Source organism: Natator depressus, chromosome 4 (genome assembly GCF_965152275.1).
Source record: "Natator depressus isolate rNatDep1 chromosome 4, rNatDep2.hap1, whole genome shotgun sequence".
NCBI lineage: Eukaryota > Metazoa > Chordata > Testudines > Cheloniidae > Natator > Natator depressus.
Genome location: NC_134237.1, coordinates 67,220,215 through 67,245,932, shown reverse-complemented (window position 1 = coordinate 67,245,932; position 25,718 = coordinate 67,220,215). Strand labels below are relative to the sequence as shown.

General features: G+C 37.7%; 1 protein-coding gene across 1 annotated transcript in view; it reads right to left on the bottom strand.

Moving 5' to 3' along the window:
• Nucleotides 1-412: 412 nt before the first annotated feature.
• Nucleotides 413-25,718, bottom strand: part of TLL1 (tolloid like 1) — a 196,048-nt gene continuing 170,742 nt past the window's right edge. Inside the window, exons 17-21 of the mRNA XM_074951107.1 lie at nt 23,505-23,630; nt 22,427-22,554; nt 14,804-15,017; nt 6,861-7,111; nt 413-2,391 (exon numbers count right to left, since the gene is read on the bottom strand). Coding sequence (XP_074807208.1) covers nt 2,257-2,391; nt 6,861-7,111; nt 14,804-15,017; nt 22,427-22,554; nt 23,505-23,630 — 854 coding nt within the window. The 3' untranslated portion in view covers nt 413-2,256. The remainder of the gene's footprint in view (nt 2,392-6,860; nt 7,112-14,803; nt 15,018-22,426; nt 22,555-23,504; nt 23,631-25,718) is intronic.

Genomic DNA, 25,718 nt, shown 5'->3' with positions numbered 1-25,718 from the left:
CCCCTTTAAATATGTTATTTTAATAAAATGTTTTCTTAAGCCATTCCAGAATAGAACAAACTATGCCAGTATATTGTGCATTGAAGTTAAAGCATAGTTTTCTGCTGCGTTAAGTTTTATGACAGGAGTTTGTACGGAAAGATTTTGGAGCAACTCTGCTCCACTCTGCCAGTTTATGTTGTTCATTTCTTCTTGTGCAAGCACCCTGAAAAACGATCCATAGAAAAGTAAAGCCATGCAATATTAGAAAAGTACAATTATATCCAAAGGAGGAATAAAAATGATTCATTCTTTGAACTTCACTTGTGAGAGTTTTTTGGAAGGGAAAAGGGAGATACAGCAACATAAATCAGTGGTTAATACAGCCAAAGACGCCTACACATGTGTTTAGTTTTTATTTTTGTAAAAAAACCAAAAAAAAAAAAAAACCACCAGATTTATTAGTGCCAGTGAATGTTCATGGTAAGGTAACAGGAACTAAGCTAATCTGGGTAGCAACTTACATCAAAGGATATCAAAATAATATTTCTTGTAAGTGAACCATAACATTTCATGTTAATTCTGTTCTTGCTGACTAGAAGTCCCACTTACCTGCCTATGAAACCTTTAAAGAAAAGTTGCTACAGTAAAGCAGGGTTCTGGTAGAACTTGGCACAATTTAACCGTTCATCCATACAACACCTCTCACCTGTCTGGAGCACTCATTCATACATACTGACATAATGCATATACATCATGACTAAAGCCATGTATGGCCTAAAGCACATAGAATAGTTCATTCTAAAAGTAACATATTTCTACATCAAAAGCAGGTCACTGTATTTACAGCAGATGATCTAAGCTCGGCAGATGGGTTTTTGCTTGAAGATCTTTTCGTTGACATACATTAAAACGTTCAAGTTGTCAAATTATTTATCAAATTAAAGATGTATCTACAGGAAGATCTGTTTGATCATGTGCAAGAATTCTAAGGCAATAGTAGTAGTTGTTCCACAGGACTAGTGCTGCCATTGCAATGATCTCGTCACACGCGTATTAAGTCTTTATTCTTCAGATGCAGCCAGGCATAGTGAGACATTCATGATCTGCAGGTTGTTGGCTCAAAGGTCTAAAACGTCTTCATTGTGTGTTTAATGTTCATGGAATAGCACCAAAGAAATTCTCTTTCAACAACAAATCCTGTTTGTTTTTTGCCATGATAGAAATTCTTATTTCCAGAAAACAAATTATATTGTTCTGTCAATGGGTTGAGAAACGTTTCTTTTGGATACTATTTTCAGCTTTGTTTCTGATTAGCTAAAACGGATAATTAGCTCATTCATAAAATGTTCCAAGGAAATACGAGTTAGCAGCAGTTATGATTTTACTACTGAAAATGAAATCAGTAATTGGAGTTTCAGATGATTCTTTTCATGATTATTTCTGTTTCCCAGTGGATAAAGATTGATTTACAACAGGTCTGTTAAACATTAACTCAGTCTCTTATCGGGCTCAGTGCAAAATAAGAGCACATCATCAGTTATACCTTACTTAACCAATACACTTGACATTTTCAATTACTTACTATCCAAATTCTGAGTGTACTAATAATGGCGATGAATAAAATGTTTCAGACTTTTCAATATGCTGGTAAAATGAAATCAATTACGTTTCAGGAGATGTGATTTTCCAGTTTCAAAATATTGGTAAACTAACAGGAGAGATGAATCCCTACAAAAGTACAGACCAACCTCAGAAGACTTTCCCATTTCATATCTCCTTTTATGGTCTTTGCATGCACTGTATCCTTGATACAAAGCCAAAGCAATTTCAATAAGATATAAGCACAGTTTTCTGAGTGTGTGACCTGAAGGAGCATTTTTTCTCCTGGACCAGATAATTTTCAGAAGGAAGAACAGTCTGCAAGGTCACTTCCACTGAATTTAAGTGATTGAATCTGCAAGCATCTATACAAACATCAAGCTGGAAACAAAAGCTTTTATAGTTTCCCTGGAAGCATGCAATGCCTTTTCACCAGCTTTGCAGAGACAGTCAAGCATGGAGCCCACATGTCATCACCATGTCCATTCCATTGGGATGGGTGAAAGTTTCATTGTGAACTAAAATGTTTCTGGTCATATACATTTTGCTTCCAACTGAACCTCTTATATAAAACACTTGTGCTAATAATGTCAGTAAAAAAATACGGCTTCCTTCCTCTCCATCACACTAACACTCTCTCTCTCTTTCTTATTTTCTGGCATAGAGGTTCTTGCGTTATTTTTTGGTGTGAACACTATCTTGATATTTTATACTTCTGTATCGTATATGAAATCCTTTCTTGTTGATTGTATCATCAGTATGAAAATGGAGTAAAACGGCATCCCCAGCTGAATAAATTTCTTCTGGTGGCTAGGATAAATAAGTACATAAATAAAGTTATTTTTTCACCTTTGACTCTATTAGTTCTTTTTCAGTTAAGATATTTTCTTATATGGATTTTTTTATTCCTCTTTAAGCAGTATAATTTAATAGCACCATTCACAGTGGATAGAACCAATACCACCATTCAAGGTGGATGCAACACCTTTACACAGGCAGCCCTTGGTCTTAGTCTAGGTCTTAGTCTAACATTATAAAACAACGGAGCAACACATTTCAGCGACTCATACAGCATTTTTCCAGAACATCATAGTGAAAAATGTAATAGGACTATACATACTGGAACAGACCCATAGTCTATCTTGTTCAGTAGCCTGTCTTTAACAGTGGTCAGAACCAGATGCTTTAGAGGAAGATGGAAGAAACCCCACAGTAGCCAGAGGTGATATAATCTCCACTCCAAGAAGATTCATCCTAGCCCCCAAGAGGATAACCCTGAAGTATGAGGTTTTAACCTTTTTTTAGTATTAACTATTATAACTGGATATTCTTGTTATCTGTCCAGTCCTTCTTTGAATCTTAGATTCCTGGCATAAATGACATCATGTGGCAATGAGTTCCACAGCCTAGCTATGTGTTGTGTAAAAAAGTATTTCCGTTATCAGTTTTGAATTTGCCACCTTTCCATTCTATTGACCGTTTCCTTGATTTAGTATTAGGAGGCTGGCAGAACTGAAGCTCCCAATATATCTTCTCTATATCACTGATCATTTTATGTACTTTTATCACGTCTCATTTTATTCATCTCCTTTTCAAAAGTAAACAATCCCAATCTTTTTCATTACTCTTCACGTGAAAGTTTTTCCATGCCCCAAATCATTCTCATCACCTTTCCTGGACTCCCTCTATTCTGCTGGTCACCCTTTATGGGGTGACCAGTAATATACACAGTATTCCACATTGTTGGATCATATTAAAGAAGTTCTGTATTAAAATCACAAATGAGTTTGATTCCCCATAGTTTAAATTCCAGGGTATTACTAATTAAGAGGTCTCTTGGGTTTTGGTACTGTTTCTCTCCCTCTATGTGTGAAACTTGCAAGCTGCTAATTGCGTTAGTACATTCTAAGACAGAGTCTGTTCTCAAAGCAATTCACAGAGACTCAAAGCAATACTCTAACAACAGAAACAGCACCCAGAGACTCCCCGCCCTTTTGTTGTATTAACAATTGTGATTAAAATAGAGATAGAGGATGTATGTGGATGGATGCTTGGTGTGGATAATAACTGAATGATCAGGGAGGTGCCAGCCTAAGAATCCAGTGTCCATCGGCTGAAGAAGGCGTCAAGTGGAAATAACCAGAGGACCCCGGAGGGCAGACTGGAATCCACCCAACAGCCTCAAGAATGGGAGAACCAAAGAACAAGATAACTTCTTGGAGCCGTCAGGAATGTGCTATCTGCTGATTGATTCAGCAACAGCATGATGAAGCAATTCCCATAGACTGGCATAGGAAGAAATTCCTATAAAAATAGACTCTTAAAAAGTGAGAACTTTGGGGTCTGATTCTGCAAACCAACTTCCAGGAGCATCAGATGAGCATCTGACAAGGCCCTGCTCCCTCCTCATGTCCAGGCCACCTGGCCAGTGGCTTGGCATGAGCAACTCTAAGGCTGGTAACTATGATAACAACCTTGCAGAACCTGTGTGTGTGTGTGTGTGTGTATATGAATGAATGTGTGAAGAAATATGAGATTGAATGGAATGTTATAGCTATAACTAACTGCTTACTATGATAACAACCTTGCAGAACCTGTGTGTGTGTGTGTGTGTGTTTGTATGAATGAATGAGTGAATAAAGATGAGATTGAATGGAATGTTACAGCTGTAACTAACTGCTTACTATGATTCTTTCTGTATTCACAATAAATGTGGTATTTTGCCTTTTTCCCTTTAATAAGATCCTGCTGGTTTTTAATTTATTGGTACAACAACATGAAGATTAAACACTGGTTTATATAATGGCATTATGTAATTTTCTGTATTATTCTCTACCCCATTCTTATGGCAGCCTAACATTTTGTTTCCTTTTCTCACTGCAGTTGCACTGTGATCAGAGGCCTTTGTTGAACTGTCCACAACGATGTTCAGGTCCTTTTTCCTAAGATGATACTGTAATATAGAACACTAAGGGTATTAGTAGATTGTGTTTTTTCCTCCAATGTTATTACTTTCCATTACTTTGCATCAGTACTGAATTTCATCTGCTATCATGTTTCCCATTCACCTAATTTGAGTAGGTCTCTCTGAAGTCTACTCTGGATAGACTAACCTATATAATGAAATTATAACAATTCAATACATCAAAACACAGTGGCCTAAATTCTGCTTTCCCCTGTACTGGTACAAATCCAGAGTAACCTCACTGAAATCAGAGGGGATAGTCTGGAATTATGCTGCCATAATGGACAGCAGAATATAGTCTAATTTGGATGCTCTGCTAAAAATCCATCCTAGTACAGTAAAGTCCAGAAAAGCCAGATGGCAACTAAACCGTGTAATGTAGACATGACAAACTAGTATTGCTGTCCTCAAGAAAACTAGCCATGGGTAAATTTTAAAAGGTTAAAACATTCAGTGCAGTTAGAATGCTTGTTTGGAGTGGATCCAAACTTTTATATGCCTACTCTTTCTATCTCCACAATGGCTCTACTTACCACAATTAACATGACCACCCCTATCTTCTGATGATCCCATTGCTTAGCACCGCAGCTCTATTGGGATCTGGTTTATACTGAATTCAAATTTTGCCCCGCTTGGGGCTGTGCTCCCAGAGTGCCTGCAGTGTCCTTGACTGCGTAAGATTTGTAATTATTGGTGGTCACACTAGCACTGCAAGGAGATCAACAACATGTGTCTAACTGTAAATGCAGACAATAGGGACAAGTGAGCGGAAGGCTGGGACCTACTAGAGGGTCATAGCTTAGGAAGGATTCTATTATCTATAGGAACATTGCAGCATAGGGAAGTGAGCTTCAGGTGTGTTGGGAGTCCAAAAGAAGAGTTAGAGTCCTCTGCAACCTGCATAAAAGATTTGAAGCTAGGTCAACAGGTCTAGGCCATTTTTTTTTTCTGAACCTCCTCTCCCCTTATTAAAGGGTGGTCTGTTTAATATAAACTAAATAAAAAATCTGGAGCATGCCACTTGAAAAATGTTTAAGATTTTTATAAATGTAGCCTGTGCTGTTCCTTGTACTGACAGGTCAGTTATACAAATGATGGACAACACCACATCTGGAGCTTATATACTACACTATGATGTGTAAATCAGATGGATCAGACAGTATCATTTTTATAGCAGGTAATAGCAAGAAGGATGAGATGAGTGAATTGCTTTAGAGAAAGCTAAAACAGTCAGAATATTCACCCATGTCATAAAACTATGAATTGTGTCACCCGGAGGGTGGAACAGGGCTCTGTTCTGCCACCTTTATTCATATTCTGGGTCTAGTGGCAAAGGTACTGAGGTACTGCTCAGTGTAGAATGTCAGAATTGGGCCCCAGTAGTATTTTTGTTGTTTTGAGAGTTAGTTAGGGTTCTATCATTCTCTCCTTTCCTTTCCCTCAAGCCTAATATGCTTTAAAAGGGGTTGATTTGGCTCTGTTCAGAGCAAGTCAGCCTGAGGTGAGACATCTGGATCCTCATACTTCTTAGGGCTAGACTATTCTTGGTCCCAACATGGCCACACAGGGGAGTAAATGCTCCCTACCACCTCATGTCCGATCTTGTCAAATATTGGCTTTACGTGCAGTGAGACAAACAGAACAAGAAGCAAGAGCTGTACACCAGATACTTACCTTCTTCCCCTGTCAGCAAATGGGTGGAGCCCTGACTCCCCTTTCCTCAACACACTGGGCCTGCAGAGCTAGGCCAATTGAAAGGGAGACATAAGATGCACCTTTTTAGGGTGGCAGTAAGTTATGTTCTCCCAGGAGCCACAATTCCTTTTCAGAGATCCTACTTGGGTGGCACAGCTATGGAAAGCCTCCTACTTAAGCTAAAATTATTCTCTCATTCTAGGCCTGTATTTCTTTAGAATCAGATTAGAAATTAGAAAGGAACAAGAGAACAAACCACGTGACAGATGTTAGTCACATTGCTTAATGCAGTACTACGAAGTGCCCAGATACTTTAGTGACGAGTGCTGTATATAGAACAGACTAAACAATTTTACTTTCAACTTCATATGCACTAGCATAATGATGCAATAATCTGGCTACAAAGACTACAGAATACTTATTGACTGAAAATATTTCAATGGAATATTTTTTGAAATCATAGAAACATGTCTATTGTTCCAAGATTTTGGTAAAATATTTTATTTATTTTTGACAAAACCTACAGTTTGGAGAAAACTACCTGACAATGACCCTGTAAGAATTTTTATTTTGTAGCTTTTCTGTCCATAAATATAAGCTTCAGTTACTGATTACTTACCCCTGATCCACAAAATCGACCAAGTCTCACACCTGTTGTATCATGGCCATCAAAGAGTTCAACATAGTCATAACCACAATCTGCCTCTTCTTCCACCTCAAATGTCTGAAATGTTAACTCTACTCGGTAGGCACGCTCTGATACTAACAACCATTCACAGTCCATCTGAACTGGGTAGTTGTTGTCACCAAACTGAGCATGAGAGTACAGATCTCTGGGCTTCATTTCAGCTTTCAGTCGACCACCACACTCTGCATAAAGGAAACAAATAAAGAATAAGGAAAAGCTTTCTTCAGTACAGCTCATCATTCCCTTTTCCTGTAAGGTTAGCCTTGCTCAGGATGAGTAGTTCCTTACCCCACAGATAGGTCTATGGAAGTTAATGGGACTACTTTGCAGAATGAGGTACTACTCTGAATAAGGGGGGCAGAACCTGGCCCATAATTTAAAATTTATTTTTTAAAAGTCATATGGATCTAATTCTGCTTACTGTCCCTAAGTAGTAATTTACAACTTTAATGGAACTTCTTGCCTATAAGGTACTAAAAGAGAGCAAGGAAACCCTTGTGCCCTGCTAAGGCCTAAATGTGGAACTGAATGTGCAGTGAAGAATCAAAATGAGAGTCCAACAAATTTAAATTGTAATAAAATGCTGCAGAATTCATTCCTTTCATCTTTTTATATCCTTAGATACATCATTTCCCATTATGTAAATAATTTTTAACAAAAGAGGACAGCAAATTTGCAGAGAAAGTAAATAAACTGTGTGATATCCTTCAAAATATATATTTGAGATGCACATAAGGGCAGCCAAATCAAGCTTTATGCTGGGGCATTACATACTGTATGTCAATATTTTCATAATATATCTATCTATACGAGTTAGTAAATTTCTAATTATATGGTTTACGATACATTTTGTTTTACAGATTCACTCAGGTGTAGCTCGTCAAAAAAAATTCCGAGTTTAAAAATATGTATATTACAACATTTTATAGAAAAAACTGTTTTGAATAATGTTACATTTCACTTCATGAAAAGGAATGTTTAGACCCATAAACTGGGCTACAAACAGTTTGCTTGACAGAAGCAGCTATTATTGTATATTTGAAGAACAAAACATTAACTATTTTACTTCTTCTGTTCTAAACATTTTAACTAGTTTGAATTAATAAATATTTGCTCTTCGTTATACATTTTCATTGTGTTTAGCTTTCTATACTACATCAGTGAATTAGAGTTAAAGTTAAAGGCACTATTTAAAAGCAGCTAAGAACACATGTAAAACCATATTTTGAAAAAACACTGCATTGTTGTTTAGATTTCTAGGGGAGGTTTGGCTGGGATTTTTTAATTTTAACACCTATGGAGATTTCAATTAAAATAGATCACTTATTTTTACAGGTTCATCTGCTCCTTATTTCTCACCAGGCCAAACTCTTCTGCTTATGACATTCATTTCTACAGTAACTATACCAAAATCTATAAGGAGTTCAGTGGCACCTTAAAGACTAACAGATTTATTTGGTCATAAGCTTTTGTGGGTAAAAAACCACTTCTTCAGATGAGATTCCTTGTTGTTTTTGTGGAGTAACACGGCTACCCCAATACTTTATACCAAAATCTGTTTATGTTAGGCTCCTCTGCAGTGGCATTATATTTTATGATGAGCTAAAACAAATCCCAGAATCCAAACGCATCTGAGCTCTGGAGGAGGGAGGAGCTGGTCATGAACTCTGTGGATCAGGCCCAACTTTAACAACAACAAATTGTGATGTCATATGCTGAAGATTCTGAATTCAGGTAGGAAATAATAATAGGAACACATGGATGCTTAAAACTGCACTTTATCGTATTCATGAAAATGTATCTATTAAGAATCAAGACAAGCAAAACAGAAAATATTATATAATATGTAAGTGGAATGATTCTATTAAACTTGATTTATAGCTCAGCATAGAATTTTAAATTCTTCTAGACAAGCATGTACCATTTTCTGACAAAAACAGAAATCCCCCCATAGCTGATTCACAGGATACCTTCATGAGGTTTCATACATGTGTACTTGTGTGCATTTTTCGCACTTCACAACTGCGCATTATCAAAGCTACAGATGAGATGCCTCACCTGGGTTCAGTTTACTGTTTATTCTAATTTACTGGCTACTTCACTTTTTGGTGAATTCAGTTAAGTTTTTGCTTTTGACTGGAATAAGAGGGTAGGTTGTAAGAGGGTTTACACATTTAAGACATAGAACAGCTGTAAAAAAGGAATACTTTTAATCAACTGTATGTACTGTTTCCCCATATATGCTATGGTTTCTATGAGTTTAAAAGAAATCTCCATCCATATTACCAGCTGCAAAAATTTTAAAGCAAGAATTTCTCACATTTATAAAAGGAGAACCAATTTAAAAAATAGAGAGGAATTTTTCACAAGATCTTAAGTCCACTTTTCCAAAGTGACTGAAGCACTTAGGAACCTAAATCTCATTAGAAAGCAATGGGATTTAGGGTCTGAAGTGCTTATATCACTTTTGAAAATGCACACCACCACCCCCGGTCAGCCTTTGAGATGGGGAGGCTTTGTTAGGGCCATTAGGGGAAAGAAAACACTTGGCTCCTGTAAGGATTGACCCTTTCTTGTTTCCTCCCCTTCCCATGGGCACTCAGCCTCCTTGTGAGCTTGAGGAGGGTAGGAAGGGGGGCTCTTTGACAGGCTGGATGCAAGGCCACAGCATAAGCCTATTGGCTCCCATGCACACAAACGAAGGGCTTATAAAACCTTCGCCCTGCCCAGGGCACAATTCTGCACACTGATCGAAATACCCCCCCACTCACTGTGAGCATCATCCTAGTCACCTTTTTAGCCAGATTGGCCTGGGCAGTGTGGGGTTTTTTGCCTTCCTCTCAGCATCCCAGGAACCAGTCGATAGGTTGCACTGCAAAATTCATGTTGCAGCTCAGCAGGTGCCCAGTGCAGCTACTTGCTCAATGGAGGGTCCAGTTCCCCGATAAACTGGAATTGGAAGTGCACTACTAGAAGGCTTGTCCTAAAAAAGGTGGGGAACGGAACCAGGACTCCTAATGTCTGGTACAGCGAGGAGACAACCCCGCTTATATGAGAGAAGATGGTGGGTCCCAGCAATGGTGCTGGGACCAAGCTCACAGCGTGGAGGGTTGCCTGCAGCCCTCCCCCAGGTGGTATGGGTTACAGAAGAAAGGATGACCTGCACCAATGGAGTTATTGCTGGATAGTTCCCAAGTGTGTTATTCAGTAAAGCTGCAGCCTAGTGTCATTCCTGGTGTCTTGTCTTTCTTCCTGTGCCATCGAGGACAATGGGAGTTATACTATTCGGACACTGAGGTGCTTTTGAAAACTTTACTCTAGGACTCATCTATGTTATGTCAAAATTGTGGTAGAGAAACTGATTTTAAAAGTTGTTTAAAATGTGTTCAGGCTAATGTTTGTTCTAGAGTATGGAATTCACAACCATTTAAAAACAATGTTTAATCTCCTGGCAGATACATGCTTTTTAAAACATGCTTCTAAATAGTTTACACCCCTTTATTATGGGCAGGAATACATTAATTTTACATTATGAGTACATTAATTTTAGTTAAATACTAATTTTTTAATCTGTGCTGCAGACATGCATTTTTAGTCTCAGGAAATTAATATTTTGAATCCACTGGAATTGTTTAAGAAATTTAACATATTCAGCTCCCAAAATACTCATCACTTCCCAAGTCTGATAAATGCAAACAAAAATAAAATGCAAAAAACCAACCAAACAAACAAAAAAAATCACACAACCGAAAAAAACCACCAACCACCAAAAAAACCAACTATGATTGGAAACCTTGCATCAATTCACAGGATCTGGGGAACTGGAAATTGAATATGAGTCAACAATGTGATGTAGTTTCAAAAAAGACTAATATCATTCAGAGATATACTAATAGGAGTGTTATATGTAAGGCATGGGAGGTAGTTGTCCCACTCTACTTTGCACTGGTAAAGCTTCACCCAGAGTACTGTGTCCAATTCTGTGTGCCACACTTGAGCAAAGATATGGATAAATTAGAGAGAGTCCAGAGGAGAGCGACAAAAATGATAAGAGGTTTAGAAAACCTGACCTATGAGAAAAGCTTAACACAACTGGGCATGTTTAGTCTTCGGAAATGAAGACTGGGTGGGAGGCCTGATAACAATCTTCAAATATGTTAAGGGCTAGTATAAAGAGTACAGTGATCAGTTGTTCTCTATTTCTATGGAAGGTAGGACTAGACACTCGTCTGTTAGATATTAGGGAAAACTTTCTAACTATCAGGGTAGTTGAGCTCTGGAATAGGTTTCCAAGATGGGCTGTGGAATTCCCATCAGTGGAGATTTTTAAGAACAGGTTGGACAAACACCTTTCCGGGATGGTCTGGGTTTACTTGCTCCTGCACAGGGGTTTGGACTAGATGAACTCTCAAGGTCCCTTCCACACCTACATTTCTATGATTCTATAATTGTCCAGAAAATCTGGAAGGGAATACAAAGTTTAGTGGCATGATTCCGAATTCAGCTTTGGATTCCATATCAGGCTGCTCATTCTGGGATTACTAGGCTCATTCTGGCCTTGTGCCAGGAACTGTAAAGCCAGAAGATTGTGTCCAGTACAAGGAGAGAGGGGAATGGCTCCTTGAGCTCTTTCTGCCTGTCCTTGCAGTCATGTAGGGTTAGGTGTAATGCCGACAGACCCCGGTCATCGGCAGGCGAGATTAAACGAGGGACCTCTGGAGCTTAGTGCGTGAGCCTCTACCGCATGAGCTAAAAGCCAACTGGCTGTTAGCAAAGGCTGTAGAGAAGACTCATTTTATCTCTCTCTCTAAGTGGTCTCGATGCCACTAGATGGGACACAACACCACACCCAGAAGGTGTGTGGGTTACATACGCACAAGCTTTTCACTACCACCCCTAATCTCACCCATGGAATCTAGCCTTTTAAAATGACATATTATGTATTACATTATGGAAGCAATAACATGAAGAAAAATAATATATTCTTTGAAAACTTTGATTATATATTCAAAATGCAATATATATATGCAATGATTATATATTTGATTATATATTCATACATGTAATGTCCATTCATTTGTGTCCATTCACAAAACTCCCACTAAAATTAATGGTTATGCTTTCATCAAGACTGCAGGATAAAGTCCTTATTCTGTACAAACTGTACATACAAACTGTATCCCTATGCTATCAGTCGCTAGGCTCCTCAGTTACCTTAATGGACATTTTGTGAAACATTTTCCTTCAAAAATTCACTTTGAATCATATATGAGCAAAAATGCACCTTTTTTCTCCTTCATTCTTAAAAAAGAATCAAGCAGATTTTGTTTTTCAACATTCTGAAGGAAAACACTGTGCCTGTGCTGAGATATCATACACAAAGTTTCCACATTAAGTGGAAGTTATAAACCTCTTCAAATAGACATTTATAAGGGAAATACCAGCAAGTCATTAACTGTACAAAATGATTAGGGGGCTGGGGCACATGACTTATAAGGAGAGGTTCAGGAAACTGGGCTTATTTAGTCTGCAGAAGAGAAGAGTGAGGGGGGATGTATTAGCAGCCTTCAACTACCTGAAGGGATGTTCCAAAGAGGATGGAGCTCGGCTATTCTCAGTGGTGGCAGATGACAGAACAAGGAGTAATGGTCTCAAGTTGCACTGGAGAGGTCTAGGTTGGATATTAGAAAAAAAACTATTTCACTAGGAGGGTGGTGTAGCACTGGAATGGGTTACCTTGGGAGGATCTCCATCCTTAGAGGTTTTTAAGGTCCGGCTTGACAAAGCCCTGGCTGGGATGATTTAATTGGGATTGGTCCTGCTTTGAGCAGGGGATTGGACTAGATGACCTCCTGAGGTCTCTTCCAACCCTAATCTTCTATGATTCTGTGAGTTTATGTAGCAATGTAACTGGTAACACTTAGAAATACTGCGGGCATAGATTTTAATTTCCTTTATGTAATGACTACTGCAATTGTGTAAATGGAAAGAAACTACATAAATCAGTAGTATTACAACACCCATCTTTACCAATAGTTTTGTTTTTTAATTATTTACTGTAAAATTGTAGTAAGGACCAATCAAACCTTTTATATATAATTTTGTGAAAATCATAATGGTCACTGTGAGGTAGAGAAGACTGGAGAGGGTAATACAAGTGATCTTGTAGGATTTGGAAAGGATGAAGTAAAGCACATGATAATTTTTTCAGTCCCTCTTAAGAGTTAAAATGTACATGTGACACATGTGGTTGTAGATGTACAATTGCAGCTGATACAAAGGGAGATAAGGAAGGGCCTGATCCAGCAAACACATCATGAGTGTACTACTAAGTGTTTGCAAACCAGGTCTCATAACATGAAAGAGAAGTACACTGAACGTCAGGGTAAACAACGCTTTCATTTTCCAGCATCAGAACACAAATGGTGAGAAAGAGCCCAGGTTCTGATGTCTGGTGACTCTGCCAAAAGGAGAAATTAATCACACAAAGTATCAAGGATTATTTCTCTACAAAAATGCAAGGGGAAAAAACCTAATTTGAATTTTAATATTAATTTATAATGATTTGATAGTTGCACACGCACTTTTATGTTGCATGTGATGTTTTAGATAATGTTAAACTACATGGATAAAATATAGACTACTCATTCTTATAATCAAGATTAGGGATTTGTGTGCATCAGCAAAGCCTCAGTATGCTGGAAGTCATATTTATATAATATCCGCTTTAATATGCAGTTTGAAAAATAATCCCTGAGTAAGAATTGATTGTGGTAAGTGAAGAAATATTATTTCTACTGTAGAGATTGGGGAAATATTATTCTATTCTACTCTGTAACATAGGTGCTGGAACTAGGGCTACTGCCACAACCCCTGGCTTGAAGTGGTTTCCATTATATACGGGATTTACAGCTTGGTTCAGTGGCTCTCAGAACCCCCACTATATAAATTGTTCCAGCACCCCTGCTCTCTAATATTCTTGAATGGCTTCTCTTCCCTTTCCAAATAACGTCTTGGAGGTTAACATTTTTAGAGTCACCACTAGGGGTCATTGTAAACCAAGCAACTTCAGAAAAATAATGTTTGTAACATGGAAAATGTCCTAAGCAACCGATTAATGGAATTTCAGAACATATTTTGAATGACAATAATTCCTATCAAGGACCAAAAGTAACTGCTAAGCCTGAAGGAGACTTTTTAAAACCTTGTTTATTTTAGCAAGACTGTCAGTTTTGTTTTGCTTACTTTTACCTTTGCTTACCATTCTTTTTTTACTGTAGAAGAAATAGTGTTACCTGTTAGCACAAATTCCCATGTTTTATTTAAAATCGTAGAAGACAAAAATCAGAGACTATTTTGGTACACAGCACACTACATTACAATAGGTCCACTGGAAATGAAATTAGAGGCCGTTGAATCTTTTATAAGTATAGTCACCTATGGCATCAATTATAAGAATACAAATTTCTTGAAAACCTGTTTCCCAAATCTGCTGAATTTAAAAAGGAATCATAGCTTTCCTCAGGAAAGAATTCAGCATTGCCTTCCTTTTGGCTTTTACTAGATCTTTTTTCAAAGTAACTGATTACTTTTTAATGACTGTCCAGCAACAACATTAAGGTTAAAAAAGAAAAAAACCTTCCAAAAACAAAACAAAAAAAGTAATAAGATCGCAAAAAAGAGTTAATTCTAGAATCCTGGCAATATTTCCTTTCATCTCTGAGTTTAGATTTCATCTACTGCCTCAAAGGATTTGTTCAGCTTTATTGGTAGCACTGATTTATCTACTAAACAATTCTGCTCATAAAACATGAAAATCCTGAATGTCTCCATCAAGGAAAAATGATCAGTAAATAACATCCTGATTTCCTAACCTGTAGAGTGTGTGGCTTGGAAGCCTTTTCTTTGTACTGATGCATCAGAAACAAACCGGAGGAACATTTTATTTCCAGTAGCAACAAGAGGATCTGGTATCTTATTGCCACATAAACGTCCCAGAATTGGTGACTTTTCTGTTTCTCCATCAAACACTTCCAAGTGGTCATAAGCACATTCCTGATGTTGTTCAATCTCAAACTCATTAAAGGTCTGAAAAGAAAGCAAAATAGTGTGTTAAGGAGGACTCCAATACATATTATATCTTATACATATGTCATAAATATAAAGGGAAGGGTAAACCCCGTTAAAATCCCTCCTGGCCAGAGGAAAAATCCTCTCACCTGTAAAGGGTTAAGAAGCTAAAGGTAACCTCGCTGGCACCTGACCAAAATGACCAATGAGGAGACAAGATACTTTCAAAAGCTGGGAGGAGGGAGAGAAACAAAGGGTCTGTGGCTGTCTGTATGCTGCTTTTGCCGGGGATAGAACAGGAATGGAGTCTTAGAACTTTTAGTAAGTAATCTAGCTAGGTATGTGTTAGATTATGATTTCTTTAAATGGCTGAGAAAGGAACTGTGCTGAATAGAATGACTATTCCTGTCTGTGTGTCTTTTTTGTATCTTAAGGTTTTGCCTAGAGGGATTCTCTATGTTTTGAATCTAATTACCCTGTAAGGTATTTACCATCCTGATTTTACAGAGGTGATTCCTTTACTTCTACTTACTTCTATTTCTATTAAAAGTCTTCTTGTAAGAAAACTGAATGCTTTTTCATTGTTCTCAGTTCCAAGGGTTTGGGTCTGTGGTCACCTATGCAAATTGGTGAGGATTTTTACCAAACCTTTCCCAGGAAGTGGGGTGCAAGGGTTGGGAGGATTTTGGGGGGAAAGACGTGTCCAAACTACGTTTCCCAGTAAACCCAGTTAGAGTTTGGTGGTGGCAGTGGATATTCCAAGGATAAAGGATAAAATTAATTTGTACCTTGGGGAAGTTTTAACCTAAGCTGGTAAAAGTAAGCTTAGGAGGTTTTCATGCAGGTCCCCACATCTGTACCCTAGAGTTCAGAGTGGGGGAGGAACCTTGACAACATAACAAACATTTACTTTATATAGGTTTCCAGCATACAGCCTGCATGCAATTGAGACAGCACATGTAATTTTGTTGTGGTTATAAGCTTGGACCTTTGAATGACAGACACACTCTAAGGAAGAAGAGCAATAATAAAGACAGTGAATTTTAACCTTGGCAGGGCACCGCTTCACCTGAAAGGGACTAGGAGGACACTTGTGTCCAATGAATATCAATGGCAGAACAGAGCAAATCTGGAATACCATAGCCATTCCATTGAATTCATACAATTAGTTCCCAGGATTATTCCAAATTTCACAGAACATCCAAAACCAGCCAGAAAGTAGGAAATCTCTTGGTTCCTTTTATAACTGGGGCCCTGCAATATCTCTGAGATGTTGTGCTTTTATATATGTGCTTCTTCAATACACTTTAAACCAATGAAAACGACATTTCCACATGACCCTTGTAGGTAAAACATATACAGCACGGTCCTTTGAAAATTATGCCATATAAACCAATTTTTATAACTACAATATTGGTTATATTTAAGGCTTCACTCAGCAAATTAAAATAATCTTTCTCCAGGAAATCAGTCTAAGAAAGCTGCAAGAACGGTTTTTGAGTGAATTTGCAAATAAATCCCAACACAACTCACTTTTACTTGTCACCAACTCTCAAAGAGAGAGGAAAGTTGCAGAAGTTATCTTAAAGGTCACAAGTATTACTTACTTTCAGGTCCGTTGTATATTTCTTCTCCACACAGCAACATTTATTTAAGTGTTTATCTGAGCTCCTAGAGACTCAACTCTCCTCAATGCCCTGGAGAGTGGAGTCCAGTTGTCCAAGATTTTAAAAAGTGACTAGTGATTTTCAGTCCCTCAATTTTAGGGTACCCAGCTGAAGACACTTTGAAGGTGTCTGATTCCCTGAGTCTGGCCCCTACCCTCTGAAAATCAGGCCCTTTAAACTGTCTGAAGATGGGGGCACCCAAAAATCACAAGTCACTTTTTACAATCTTAAACTTATTTGTCCACAGAACAGGTAGCTCACAGGTAGTGGGAGTTTCTGAACCATATCATCAGAACCTAATCTTAAGGGACCACTTCCAGGAGCAAGGGATAGTTCAGTCTCCGGATCCTTCTTGTCTTCTCCACGGAGACTGCCACCTAGTGTTCCAACTCATGACAAGTGTGCTATTTATGTGATATATGGATGCTTCTCTATTCAGGAGTGGACTGAGATCACCAAGCTTATTACAAATGGGACATCAAACAGCCATGAGATATAACTTCTGGTCACTATTGAACTGAGCTAGATTTGAACAAGAAGCCTAATGATGAAAGGTCATAGAGAATTATGTATAAGCACTGAGAGGCTGAAATACTTCTAGGCTTCTCTGAACATTTTCACAATTAACCTTAAATTGAAAGCTCATTCAGTGGAATTTATTTATTATTATTAATTAGTAATTTTATGGTTCTCAAGTTACGTTTTGTTAATACAATAAAATATCACAAAAGCACTCTAGGAATTAATGCTCCTAACTGTACGCAGTGTATTTCCAGCAAAGCAAGCTAAAAGATTAAGAAGCAATATTTAAAAGGAATAAAAGCAAACAGTCTAACTCTGAGCACACATAATAACTGATCATTCTGTCTGGTACACCAAAGCAAGTCTAATCTACTGAATCCCCGATGGAAGTCAGCCAATATAAAATGTGATGGCACTTTATATTACCAGCTGTCCTAAAGGAATTGCATATAGCTAAAGCACTGATGTTTTGGCAAATGAGAAAGAATACTCAGAATATCAGTTTTAGTTCACAAAGAACTGGAGAGTGAAAAGATAGTACTGAACGGACACAGATTCATTTTATAGGAAAAGCTGACATTTATATGAGTGGAAGGAAATCATTGATGCAATAAAAACAGGAGTGCAGCAATCCCCATTGCCACTCTAAAATTTCAATCAACCATCCTATCTTCAGACAGCCAGGTATGTGTTGTCATTGGGCCCCAAACAATATTTGATTAATTACAAAAACAAACAAACAGACAAAAACCACTGAGAGGCTGTAAGAGCTGGTGAAATATACAATTCAGTGAATCCACTGTGAATATCAATGACAGTTCTATATGTGCTGTAAGAGCAGTCTATAGTTCTGAGTTTGATTTTTAATTTTTTGTTTTGTTTTTCAAAGGAAAATCACACTGTATTTTTTTCAGTTCTACAATCTGAAAGGTCAGTAGTTCAGAAGCACTCCTTACAATCAATAATCTGTGAAAGCTATTATTTTAAATGTTTGAATTATAATTAGGATTTATGAGAACTAGAGGATTTAAGAAAAAGCAAATATTATATGTTAAACTATTTCAAACATTCAAACATTTCAAGAAATATTAAACAAATTAGAAATTGGCTTAAAGTTTTATCCATAGCATCCCCACATTTCGAGGGACACAAAGAATTTGCTTTTCAGCTGCCTTTACTATTAAGCTTGGTAATACAATTTTGAAATAAAAGAACTTTAAATACTCTTTGCATAATTTAAATCAGATGAATCATAATTTCTATCAAGATGAATAGAGATTAACAAGCATGTGGACAAGGAGGATCCAGTGGCTATAGTGTACTTAGATTTTCAGAAAGCCTTTGACAAGGTCCTTCACCAAAGGCTCTCCAGCAAAGTAAGCTGTCATGGGATAAGAGGGAAGGTCTTCTTGTGGATTGGTAACTGGTTAAAAGATAGGAAACAAAGGGTAGGAATAAATGGTCAGTTTTCAAAATGGAGAGAGGTAAATATTGTGTCCCCCAGGGGTCTGTACTGGAACCAGTCCTATTCAACATATTAATAAATGATCTGGAGAAAGGGGTAAACAGTGAGGTGGCAAAATTTGCAGATGATACAAATCTATCAAGATAGTTAAGTCCCAGGCAGAATGCAAAGAGCTACAAAAGGATCTCTCAAAACTGGGTCACTGGGCAACAAAATGGCAGATGAAATTCAATGTTGATAAATGCAAAGTAATACACACTGGAAAACGTAATCCCAACCATACATATAAAATAATGTCGTCTAAATTAACTGTTACCACTCAAGAAAGAGATCTTGGAGTCACTGTGGATAATTTTCTGAAAACATCCACTCAATGTGCAGCAGCAGTCAAAAAAGCAAACAGAATGTTGGGAATCATTAAGAAAGGGATAGATAATAAGACAGAAAATATCATATTGCCTCTCTATAAATCCATGGTACGCTCACATCTTGAATACTGTGTGCAGATGTGGAAGCCCCATCTCAAAAAAGATATATTGGAATTGGAAAAAGTTCAGAAAAGGGCAACAAAAATTATTAGGGGTATGGAATGGCTTCCGTATAAGGAGAGATTAATAAAACTGGGAATTTTCAGCCTGGAAAAGAGATGACTAAGAACAGATATGATAGAGGTCTGTAAAATCATGACTGGTATGGAGAAAGTAGATAAGGAATTGTTATTTACTCCTCATAACACAAGAACTAGGGGTCACCAAATGAAATTAATAGGCAGCAGGTTTAAAACAAACAAAAGGAAATACTTCTTCACACAACGCACAGTCAACCTCTGGAACTCTTTGTCACAGGATGTTGTGAAGGCCTAGTTCAAAAAAGAACTAGATACATTCATGGTGGATAGGTCCATCAATGGCTATTAGCCAGGATGGGCAGGGATGGTGTCCCTAGCCTCTGTTTGCTAGAAGCTGGGAATGAGCGACAGGGGATGGATCACTTGATGATTACATGTTCTGTTCATTCCCCCTGGGGCACCTTGAATTGGCCACTATTGGAAGACAGGATACTGGGCTAGATGGACCTTTGGTCTGATCCAGTATGGCCATTCTTATGAACTTTTAGGGGAATAGGCTGAGCAAAATTATTGCAGTTTTCTTTATCTCATTATTTTTTCTGTTATCTATATGCATTTCCAGGCACTTGTTCAAAAATCATCTTTATATATGCAATAGGGTGTTCCTCAAATTAAGCTTCACCTAGACTAATTTCCAAGTGCCAAGTGAGCTTTTAAAATCTCTCTCTCTCTCTCTGTGCCATATGTAGACAGTTTCAAAAGCATTTTTTTCATCTGGACATCTAGTTTAAAAATTCCACAGTGCACTTCCATTGTTTCCTGGAACCCTTGATTACACAGAATTCTTCACTTTACTGTTACCAGGAAAAGACTTTGCAATGATTTATCAAAACTAAGAGCACTCACAGGAAAAGATTAGATACACTGAACTTCAAAAATAATGCACAGCTTCAGGACTCATATCTTTTCTGTTCATTAGGGCATAGTAAAAGTAGGAATGAACTTGAACTTAGTTTGGAAGCAAAATAGGAAATATTTATAAAATGGAAGTGTTGCATTAGTCTTGTTGGTATACGGGTCAAATACAAAATGAGTGATAAGCAGCTAACAAGACTGTGAACAAAATAATATAGTGTGTTATCTTCCCATACAAACATTTAGCACAGCTGGGAATTTCTAGCTGTGAAATGTTTTGCTAATGAGCGTTATACTTGTCCACTATACTTGATGGTGAGATTTTCAAAAGAGCTTAAGGAAGTTAGGTGCGCCACTCTCATTAACTTTCAGTGGTTGCTGAACACTTCATTAGATAAATAAAGAATCCTGTTTTGTTTGATTAACAGAGTTTCACTATGCAGATCAGAATGGCTGTTAACCCTTTAGCTCTGTGATTTTTTCAAGGATGGAAGACAACATTTTTGAAAACAGCTAAGTGATTTAGGGGCCTAAACCCCATTTTCAAAAGTGATTAGGACCAGATTTTCAATAGTATTTAGGCACCCAAAGATCCGGTAGTACAGCCTAGTGGGATTCTCAAAAGCTCCTAGGCAGGTTAGGCACATAACTCTCACTGACATTCAACTCTCTCTTCCACTGACTTTCACTTTTGAAACTGGGCCTCTGGGGTGCTTTTGAAAATGTTTACCCAGATTCTATTTCAAATGAAAAAGGAACAGTTGATAAAGATTTAAGAATGGTTTCTTCTGGAAGAGAGAAAACTAAAATTCAGCAAGGAAATCCAAATGCAAGTGCTTTCCTGCTGAGTTTACAGGCACTCAAAGTGCTTTTATAAAAATCCGTCTGTGCCTCTGGCTAGATAAGATATACACAAAATAAAAGTTGTTCATATGGGAGAAGTTCACTTGTTGGGAATGAGCCAGCACAGGCCCACCCTCCCTCTCCACTCAACTTGAACACTCACTGAACCCAGTGAATGGGCCGAGCATTCATCCCCTCTTTGCATGTAGAGTTTAAGCATTTAGAGCCAGATCCACAAAGGGACAGAGGCATTGCTTCTTTATGCCAGGGAAAAGGGTTGGAGCAGCATAAAGTGGTCCTAAGAGTTCAGTAACTGACTGAAGAACAATTCTCCTGGCACTAACACTGCAGAAGATGGCTGTAAGTACCTGAGTATCGTTTCACAAGCCTTACATATAGGGGACATCCCAAGGGTTGGAAGGGCATGTTGGGTTGGGGCCACAGCATGCACAGCTGAGGAGATGCTGGGCAGTGCTATTCCCAGAGGGCAGTCCAGGGAATCTGCCATAACTTAAACAGGCTCCAGGGCTGTTTCACCAGAGTCCTCTCCAGCGCCTGGAGCAGCTCAGGGTCAGGAGGGCACAAAGTTGGCTTAGGCTGTGTCTACATTGTATTCTGAGGTATGATTGCAGCACAGGTAGACATACCCACACTAGCTCAACCTGCACTAGCACAGCTAAAAATAGCAGTGTAGACACAAGGGCATGGGCTTCAGCACAGGCTAGTAGCACGAGTATGTGCCCAAGGGATATGTACCCAGGTATTTATATAGCCCACTCTGAAGCATCTGCTGCCATGTCTTCACTGTTATTTTTAGCCATGCTAGAATGGGGTAATGCTAGCGCAAGTATGTCTATCTGAGCTGCAATCAGACCTCAAATTGCAGTGTAGACACACCCTTAAATGCATCCCATCCCTCAAGCTCAGTGCTGTACCATAATAATGTGGGGAAATCTAAAAAAAGCTGAGAACCAAAGTGCAGAAACCTTGTATAGTGAATCTGGACTGTCCATGTGAATTATGTACATGAAAGTGTCCCAAGCCCCTGAACCAATTATATATAATCAGACAAAAATAATACTCCAAACCAATATTTGAGATAAAAGAAATCAGACTTTTTGAATTTTCATTTAAGTATTATGGAACACTTACTTAACACTCTTAAAATAATTCTTCACTGAAGGTTAAACTTCATATTAATCTTTGTTTTAAAATGTTGATATCTTTACAACACATTTTAGTAAATATTCATTATTTTAAAAATAATGGTTTTTATTTTAAAAGTCAGTGGATTCTTACTAACTAGTGTAACATAAAGGGCATACTTTTTGGCTGCCAATTGATCAGTGAACATAGATCAATCTTATTTTCATATAGTGGCCTGTGAAAGTAGCTGGTCAGCTCAGGAGGAAATTTGGTTAAAAAAAAAAAAACTTAAATAACTTACTAATTTGACTCTGTGACCAGGAGTGGCACTGATTTCCCATGTGCATTCCTTCCTACTTGGGTATTTGTCTGGCCAGTTAGGACTTGTGATGACTCCAGTCGGACTATGGATCTTCTGTTCACACTCAGCTGTGCCAACAATGATAGCATCAGTTAGTTTAGAAATCTATGTTAAGATGTAGTCGGAAAAGCAGACTTTTTTATCAACTGATTCATTGAGAGGAAAGGATTTTCAGGAAGCTAGCTAATTACCTCCTCAGTATCCAGTATCATGTTCATCACCTTTGGCAAATACATCATGGAGATTAATCTAGCACTGCTTGTTTACTGATTGACCATTACATTTACAGTGTTGTTTACAATGGATCACATAAACCTTCTATAAACAAACTATATATATGAATGATATGCCTAAACCTTTTATCTAAATGAAGTCAATATTTTGCTATTCCCTCTACTAAGCCTTCCCCACAAATAAAATTAAGTAGAAAAACCCAGAATGGAATTCCTGCCTGAAAATTTCATATTTTGCTTTTCTGCCCTCCCGCTAAAGCAGGCATTAAAGGTATTGAACCTTGATTCTGGTTGGTAAACCACGATTAATAGAAAGAGAGAGATACTGTTGTTGGCAAAAGACTGAGAATGAATTGTGAATATCTACAGAGAAATGTCTGACTATACAAGGTCTTCTTTGTCCTAATGGAATTAGTATAAGTGCCTCTCATTAAATAAAAACTAACATTAAATCTAAATAAAGCAAGGATAAAATGATAAAACTACTCCACCTTCTTAAGTACTTTCCCTTCAAGAATCTCAAAAGACTTTATAAACATCAGGGAATTAAGCCTCACAACACTCTCTGAAGGAAGGTAAGGGCTTGTCTAAATGGCACCACAGTACAGACTAGAGGGATGTGATTTGTAGAGTGCTCTAACTGTCCCATGTAGACCCTGCTGGTTTGCATTAAAAGGTATCTCCCTTTTCTACATGATGATAACTTTCTACAGAGTTGAAGAAAACTTTCTAAAAGACAGCCGGGTCGCCTCTACTATTCGCTGTTCAAATGCCCTAACCCTTACCTTCCTTGCAGTCATGTTTATTTTCATGTAGTACAAATCCATTGCGGCACTGACAGACATAGCTTCCTATAGTGTTGATGCATTCATGCTGGCAGCCACCGTTGTCCTTAGAACACTCGTCCTTGTCTAAGGGATACACAACATGGTTCTGTGAGCATCACATCTATAGCTTGTAGAATGTAGACAACATTTTTATATTAATGTTTAAGTCCAGAAAAGGGTAAACTAAGGCACAGACCTTATTCTTCTCAGTATGGCAATTTAATTGTACCTTAGTTCTACCCATTCATTGTTCAGCCTGCAACCTTGCACCATGGCACTATTCTTTTAGTAAATTCCCATGGAAAGTGAAGTCTATTTCTCAAGAGAGAGAAAAAAGTTTCAAGAAAATAAAGGATATAGAACAAATGGCTAATATTACTTTTTCAGCTAGTTTTATTGATATAGATTTCATAAAGTATCTCTTCAGTGGCTACAGTTCCATGCACAACAAGGAGTTTTACTATCTGGACAAACACGTAAGGTATTCCCACCTCACACCAGTTCTACAACGTACGCAGACTGGATGTTCAGGCCAAACAAGGTTTCAAGCTCTGCACATGTTGATATTAAAAATAATTTACTCAGCATAAACTTTATCAATTAGTTGTTTTGTTCCAGCGGAGCGAAAAATGTGCTTTGATTTTAATGAATCTGGACATTACAAAACATCTCAAAAAGGAAAATACATTGTTAAAAAGCAAAGAAAAGAAACGGATGTTAATTATTTCAGGGAGATCTGCCATATAGCATGCAGTCCTGTTTATTAACAAGTAATCCTCTCTAAAAGAGCTTTTAGTGTGTTAGAAATCAACCAGACGGTAGGGGAGAAAATATGAGCTACATTACACAGCCACCAAATTCACTGCAGGGAAAAAAGCCAAACTAGATTAACAGGCAGTCATTACAGCAAAAGGCATCAGCTGCCACCATTCTGTGTCATTTGGCTGTTGTCATTTTAGGTGGGGCTGATCCATTAAATCAAAACTGGCAGAGTGTTCCTGACATACATTTATAAAGCCATATCACACCGACCTCTGTCGTTTCAACATGCAAAAAAATGAGAACAAATTATGGTCATATCAGAAGTCAAACTGTTTCAGAACTGGAATGCAGAGCATGCATCTCATTTACCCTCAGATTTCCTAAGACATACAAAAGGGAGTGTTATTTCTTAACAAAATTAATATGCAATATTTCAGACCGTGTTTGGTTCAGTAGGAATTTCTACAAAAACACAAGCTGTCATATATAATTTAAGCTTCTTGTTACTATTTTACTCATATTGTATAACTTCTCCCTACCTTTGTTGAAGCACATATATAGTAATACAGCAAAATGAATCTTTATTGTCTAAGTACTTACACATACCTGAGCTTTACCTGCCAAAATGTATGTGAAGCTTGACTTGTTGACTTGCAGGCTCTTCAATAAATTCTATTTGTACTTACAATACATTGCTGTACAGCAACATCATGATGATATATATTCATAGCAAAATCCTGCAAGTCAAAACCAAGTTTCCACTGCATTTTCATTTGTACTATAAATCTCAAATCTGTTTGCACTGAGAGTACGTGGGAGCTTCCTGCAGATGTGAACAGATTTGAATGTGGAGGAATAGTTTAAAAGTAAACACACTTCACAGAAGCGGTTTATATTTGTGATCATTTAGGAAAGCATAAAAACTCAGAAGGATACTTCTTGCAGGCTTTCTAATAGGAACACAAAGTCAACATCATGCATTATTTAATTTCAAGCAAAAGTTTTAATCTCTCATCTTTTCAAAAGCAAGCACTAGCACATAGTCCCTATTGCAAACTTAGAAGGATGACAAGCAAATGAGAAATTAGAATGCAACTGATAATAACAGAAACTCATTAGCATTTCCTCTCCTATATAACCAAGCAAAAAGAATGGAAGGTAAGCTCAAATGCTTTCATGAAAGGTAACAAACAGGGACATTCTAGTAAAGTTTTGTAATAAATAAAATAAAGGCCCTTTCCAGTTCCCCATCTACCAAATTATCTGAAACAGAAAAGTCTACCTCACATTAAATAAATATGTATTATTCTGAAGAATAATCGCAAAAGGGACGTGTGCATAAAGAAATGGGCCTATGATGGATCCCTTCAAAGATCAGCTCTGTACAAAACAATAATCAAAAGGTAGAAG